Source organism: Rattus norvegicus, chromosome 7 (assembly GCF_021556685.1).
Source record: "Rattus norvegicus strain SHRSP/BbbUtx chromosome 7, alternate assembly SHRSP_T2T, whole genome shotgun sequence".
In the NCBI taxonomy this organism is placed as follows: domain Eukaryota; kingdom Metazoa; phylum Chordata; class Mammalia; order Rodentia; family Muridae; genus Rattus; species Rattus norvegicus.
The window spans coordinates 30,021,962-30,028,187 of NC_141540.1; the positions used below are offsets into that span (position 1 = coordinate 30,021,962).

General features: G+C 48.0%; 1 protein-coding gene across 1 annotated transcript; it reads right to left on the reverse strand.

Moving 5' to 3' along the window:
* Nucleotides 1-313: 313 nt before the first annotated feature.
* Nopchap1 (NOP protein chaperone 1) lies at nt 314-6,226 on the reverse strand. Its single transcript, NM_001422894.1, is given in 4 exon segments — nt 314-1,162; nt 2,351-2,487; nt 4,760-4,846; nt 6,098-6,226. Coding segments are annotated over 4 exon segments (561 nt in total). The 5' UTR covers nt 6,213-6,226; the 3' UTR covers nt 314-940.

Genomic DNA, 6,226 nt, shown 5'->3' on the forward strand with positions numbered 1-6,226 from the left:
AGGCTTGATACCCTAACCCAGCTTGGCTATGGAGCAGTAGCTGCTGGGACCAACCAGAGACTCTGGCTCAGAAGGGCAAGGATGAAGTATCATCAGATGGTATTGGCAACCACCAGGATAAGCGACAGAGGTTACCATCTCCAAGTCACAGGGAAACGGTTCCTCTACTCAAGTGGTCTCCTGAACAGACAGCTCACCTTCCCACCTCTGGCACTTGCTAGCCCTGATGACGTCATCTAAGACTGGTTAGTCAGTGAGACAGCTACCCACGTCATCCACACGCTGTAAGCTCACTAACTGGAGAACTGGAGTCATTCAGGCTGACAGTATTATTACAATTTGACACGACAATTTTTAACATGACTTCACACTCATATACAAGACATTGATACAGCACACAGTGGTTTCAACTCTCTTTACAGAAGGAGCAATGATCAGTCTGCTCTAACAGGTTGTCAATGCTATCTATCCCTTACAAATCTTTAAAAGGCAGCTTGGGTTCTCCTAAACTAAACAGAGGCACTGTCACACCTCAGATATCAGGGGCCGCCATCCTGGGCTTGTCTGTAGTACCCAGTCCTACGTAACAAACTGCAGCCTGCCCTGACACAGAACATACCCAAACCCAGAACTGGCCACGGGTTCTTGTGAGCAACAGCTCCTTTCAGCGTGATGAGGGAGTTACGGCCCACACTCTAGATCACATCAGCTGGGGCAGACATCTGCATGAACCAATCTGGTCCTTTCTCATTTCCCTTCTCAGTGTCCAAGGACACTACCCTCTCTGCAGCCATGCTCTGAGCACTTTCTATTTAAAACACACCTGGATTCATGAATTTCTTTGTGACTCGTGAGAACTGAAGCCAATCAGCCCGGGAAGAGCTCCCCCAATCCCTGGGTGGGTGGACAGGGAGCGTCTGCTCCTGTGCTGTGCTTAATTTCACTGCTTCTTTTTTTTACTTGCCGGACTGTCCAAAACTTGAATCTTGCCTTTGCCACCTTCTGTGTTCGGAAGCTTAATGTTCTCGATGGTGACTTCAGAGGGAATGCAGTCGTCGTCTTCAGACTCTGAACTGTCCCCAGAACTGTCCTGTGAGCTCTCTTCTGGATTATCGTCCTCTTTCAAATCTTCTGACTGATTCATCTCAAATAAGGCCACGTCCTATAAAGAGTGTGGAGAAACGTCCTTCAGGGCAGTTCTGGAACAAGCTCTAATGGAGCAACATGGCAGGCGTGGAGAGGGCTCAACAAGCAGGAAAGGTGCTCACTGCTTTCCAGAGGACCCCAGTTCAGTTCCCAGTACCTGTTAGCAAGTGGCTCTCAACACCTCTAACTCCAGCCTCAGAAAATCTAACACTCTCTGCTGGTTCTTATGGGCACCCACATAGGTGGGAGAGACACAAATAATTCCTAATAAAACAGAGGGAGCTACCAATATTCACTACACATTCTGGAGCAAAGACTAAGCTGTGCGCTTAATACAAAATGGCACCTTCATGCTTTCAAGGTGCCAGAATCCATCTTAAGTCAGTGAGTGCTCGAAGGATCGGTTTTACTTATGTCTTTAAAAAAGTTCTTCCTGCCTACTACACATCCAACAGCAGTCAGTCAATAAGACTGGACTAGAGCAGTGGTTCTCAACCTTCCTAACTATGCAACCCTTTAATACAGTTCCTATGTTGTGGCAACCTCCCCGATCCAACCATAAAATTCTCACTGCTACACTGTGACTATAATTTTGCTACTGCTATCAATCAACCATATGTAAATATCTTTTTTGGGTCCCGGCAGGTCTGAGACTGAGGGGCTGAGAACTGCTAGACTACAATTAGGCACCCCAGTGGACACTTCAGACTTGATGACAAGAAATGCAAACAGCTGGCCACAGTGACACAGCTACAATCCCAGCCTATGACAACAGTAGGGGGGACGACAGGCAGGATTGACAATGAGGCCAACCTGAGGTTCTCCCGCAAAAATCATCACAACTCTTGCCTTAAAGAAATTTACATTTTTAAACAAAAACCAGCAAAGTGTAACTGGACAAAATCCTGCCCACCACCCACTTCTGTTTAGCTACTGAACTAGAAAGTAGCTGAAGGGGAAAGATGAAATTGTAGCATGCCACAGGCTTCCGACACCAGTCAACCCTGAGCAACTCCTACACCACGGAAACTGTTCCCCTGAACTACGAGCCAACATGAATAGCTCTTCCCTAAAAAAAAAATACATACATATGAAATTGTATAGAATTCAAGTTTTAGTAGCCACAACTTTTAAAATATCACTTTTTCCCTTTTGGTGATAGTACGTTAACACCACTGTATGAAACAGAAACAGCTGGCGTTACCATCTGTATGATGTTTCCGGACGTCTCGTCGATGTTTTCAATATTGAAATGACCAGCTGGAGCAACAGCCATTTCCTTCCGCAGCTTCTCATTTGCCTGGGCCATTTGTGGGAGGAAGGCCTGAACCTGGTCTAACACTGTGGAGGGCAAACAGAGGCAAGCATATTAGTAAATTCTAGACTTCAAAACTCCCAGCACTTTAGAGCAGAGTTAACAACAAACCCATTAACTCTGTATGTCCCTCCACTTCTGAGCCTGCTTGGGCTAGAGGGTGGGTACTAGGCCCAGGACTCCACCAGTTATATTCCCAGGCCCTCTGAATTCCCAGAGCAACACAACGACATCATTTTCCAATTATTCCTCAAATGTTCTGTTACGCTGCCATTCTCAAAGTATAAAATTTTAGAAGGCTGGCATTCAACAAGACGAATGTGTTTTGAAGAAAACAGAATGAGCTAATGGTCAAGAGTGCACCTGGTCTTTACAAGGGAGGCTGTCAGGGTTGGGGATTTAGCTCAGTGGTAGAGCTATTGCCTAGCAAGCACAAGGCCCTGGGTTCGGTCCCCAGCTCTGGAGAAAAAAAAAAAAAAAAAAAAGAAAAGAAAAAAAAAAAAAAACAAGGGAGGCTGTCAAGGTTATTAATGAGACCCCATTTTACTTTTTACTAGGTCAGTTACCTGGAATGTTGGTCAGCTGCCCAACTGCCCAACTTTCATCTGAAAAGGTTAACACCAGCCTTCTTAAAGACAAACAAAAATGAAAAGGGGAACAGGCTTGCTATGTAATTATAAATTCTCTATGTTCATACCTTGGGCTGGCTCCCGAGTCCTGCAGAGGACCATGCCTGTCCTCCCTTTGAAGCTTGGGTCACTAATGTTCCTCATCCTGAACAGGCCTATGTTTCTGCAGTCTTGCCTATCACAATCTGCCCTGTGGTGTAATCTGACGTGATGTCCTAGCCAAGCCAAGCCAAGCCAGTAATCAGTCAACTTGAGAGCTGAGGAGAATACCACTGAGAGGATGTTCACCTGGAACCTCCAATAAAGCAGCTGATTGCCACAGCTGTAAAGCAGCACCTTCAGGTTAGTCTAACACCGAGAGAGCAGAGCAGAGACCGGCAGCACATGGAGAAAATGAGCATTGGGATCCAGATACAACTTTTAGTTTCTAACTCTGGTTTCTCTTAAAGCAATCAGAGCTTTTGCTCTTAGGCAATTCAGAGTTCTAACTAATGCATTCAATCTCACCACCATGCTGGTACCAGCCAGAATCTGAGAGAACCTCAACTGAGGAAATGCCTCTGCAAGACCCGGCTGTAGGACATTTAATTAATTACTGATTGATGGGAAGGGAGGGCCTGGCCTATTGAGGGTGATGCCATCCCTGGGCTGGTGCTCTTGGGTTCTACAGGCAAGCAGGCTGAGCAAGCCAGTAAGCAGCACCCCCCATGGCCTCTGCATCAGCTCCTGCCGCCAGGTTCCTGCCCTGCTGAGTTCCTGTTCTGACTTCCTTCAGTAATACAGTGACGTGTAAGTGTAGGCCGAATAAACCACCCCCCACCCCAAATTTGCCTTGGTCTTTGGTGTTTTATCACAGCAAAACAAACCCTAACTAGGACAGAAATGGGTACTGCAGTCATGGGGTACTGCTGTGGCAGAGACCCGACTGTGCTTTTAAGATTGTAGAAGAACTTTGGGCTGGGCCATTCTGTAGAGAGCTTGGAGGAGAAGAATGTTGAGAGCAATGCAGATGGAGGTCTGGCTTGTGACATTTCAGAGGTCAGTTTGAGAGTCCTTTAATGCTTCCCAGAGTATTAAGAGTTATGGGTTCATGAAGCCACACAGCTCAAGTGGGTTCCAAGGATTTGAACCCTGGTCCTCATGTTTGCTCAACAAGCACCTGTTCTGAGCAATCTCCTGGAGTAAATACCTGCCAGGTGTGGTGGCACACACCTTTAACCCACTTCTTGGGAGGGGGAGGCAGAGTTCCAGGCCAGCCAGGGGTAAGAGACTTGTCAGAGGGGAGGAAAAAAACAGACTTGGCATGGCAGCACGTAACTCATTCTAGAATTGGGTGAGGTAGGAGAATCTGGAGTTCAGGGTCCTTCTCAGCTACACAGTGAAGCCTGAGGCCAACCTGGACTACATGAGACCCTGTCTCAAAAGGGGAAAAAAAAAAGATCTTAAGTAACTAGCTGGACCTTTTGAAGTTTCAAAAATACCTTTCATTCAGAAAAAAATTGAAGGGAGGTGATGAACATGAAAAATTCTATTCCTCAGAAAATGGTTTACACAATGTATTTGACTCTCTGGTTTAGTATGAGCCATGAAGACAGGCTATCCCATCACAAAATGGATTAACTAGCCTTAATCAGGGGAGTGTCCTCTAGAGTAGAAAGGAGGTACTTACAAGGGCTCCTTTGTACCCGAACTGTTTGAAGGGTAGAGGCCTTTCTGGAATGAGGCTTAGAGTTGATAAGCAGCTGGTCCCAGACACCTGAAACCACACACAATTAACGGCATAAAACAGCCCTGAGCCACAAGTGCAACTCAGAAATGATAGATTAACAGTGAGAGAGGGGCCATCAGCACAGCCCTTAGGACTACCTACAGTCTGGACCATTCCACACACTGACAGAGAAGGAGCAAACACCCCTGTCTATATATACATCCATCTCTCCTCTCTCTGGCCATCTCTCACCCACCTGTAGTACTCAAATACACACTGGATTCTATCTTCTGAGTTAACAAAAGAGGTTGGGGGGCTGGGCATGGTGGGGCACTCAAAAGGCAGACAAGTGATCTCTGGAGCTCTAGGGCAGCCAGGACTACACAATAGAACTGTCAAGCACTAATTGCCCTTGCAGAGGCCAGGGTTTGAGACCACGCACCCACGTGGGGACTCATACTGGACTGTAACTCCAGTTACAAAAGATCACTTTCTGACCTCGTAAGACACCAGGGATGCACAATCCACAACTTTAAACAACAGAATTAGCAAAACTTAGTCTTCAAGTTTAAAGTTAGAAATGCTTTAATTTCAGCACTCAGAGGCAGAGGCAGGCCAGCCTGGTCTAACAGAGCAAGTTTCAGAACCAGGACAACACAGATTGGTTTTTTTTGAGAATTGTTTTTTTGAAACAGGGTCTCACTACATTATACTTGTGGCTGTTCTAGAACGTCCTATGTGGACCAGACTGGTCTCGAACTCAAGAAATCCCACTGCCACTGCCTCCCAAGTGCTGGAATTAATGAGATGTGACACTAGCGGAAATGCTGAGTGGATTTCCCCGCACACAGGTCTCCCTCCGCCAAGGCCACACTAAGGAGTTTGTACCCAAATCAAAAAATAATAAAAATGGTATTGTCTGCTCTTTACCTTCCAAGCCGGTCCAGACCAGGTAGTCCTTGTAGAGTTCATGAAGAACCTCCCAGGTCCGGACTGGCCTAGTTGTACCCACCACGACTGGCCCGGTCATCCCTGACACCGGCAGAGTCCCCGCCCCCTTAGCGTCCGGGACTCCGCGGCATCCCCGACCCCCGCAGCGTCTCGGGCCTCCTGGTGTCCCCGGTCCTCGCAGAGACCCGACCCCTTGCAGTCTTGGGCGCCTTAGTGTCCCTGAACCCCGCGGCGTCCCTGGTCCCGGGAGCGTTCCCAACCTCCCGCAGCGTTCCAGGTCCTGCAGCGTCTTCGACCCCGCAGCGTCCCCGGTCCCGCCAGCCCACCCCGCTCTTCGCCGCCGCTCACCTCGCGAACCCTCGCTCCCCGCCGTCAGTAGCTCCCTGGACACCGTGATCCGCGAGCAGTCCACAGAAGACGAAGAAACCCCAGGACCACTCGCGTGCTCACCACGGAGCGCCATGCTTCTCAGGCACT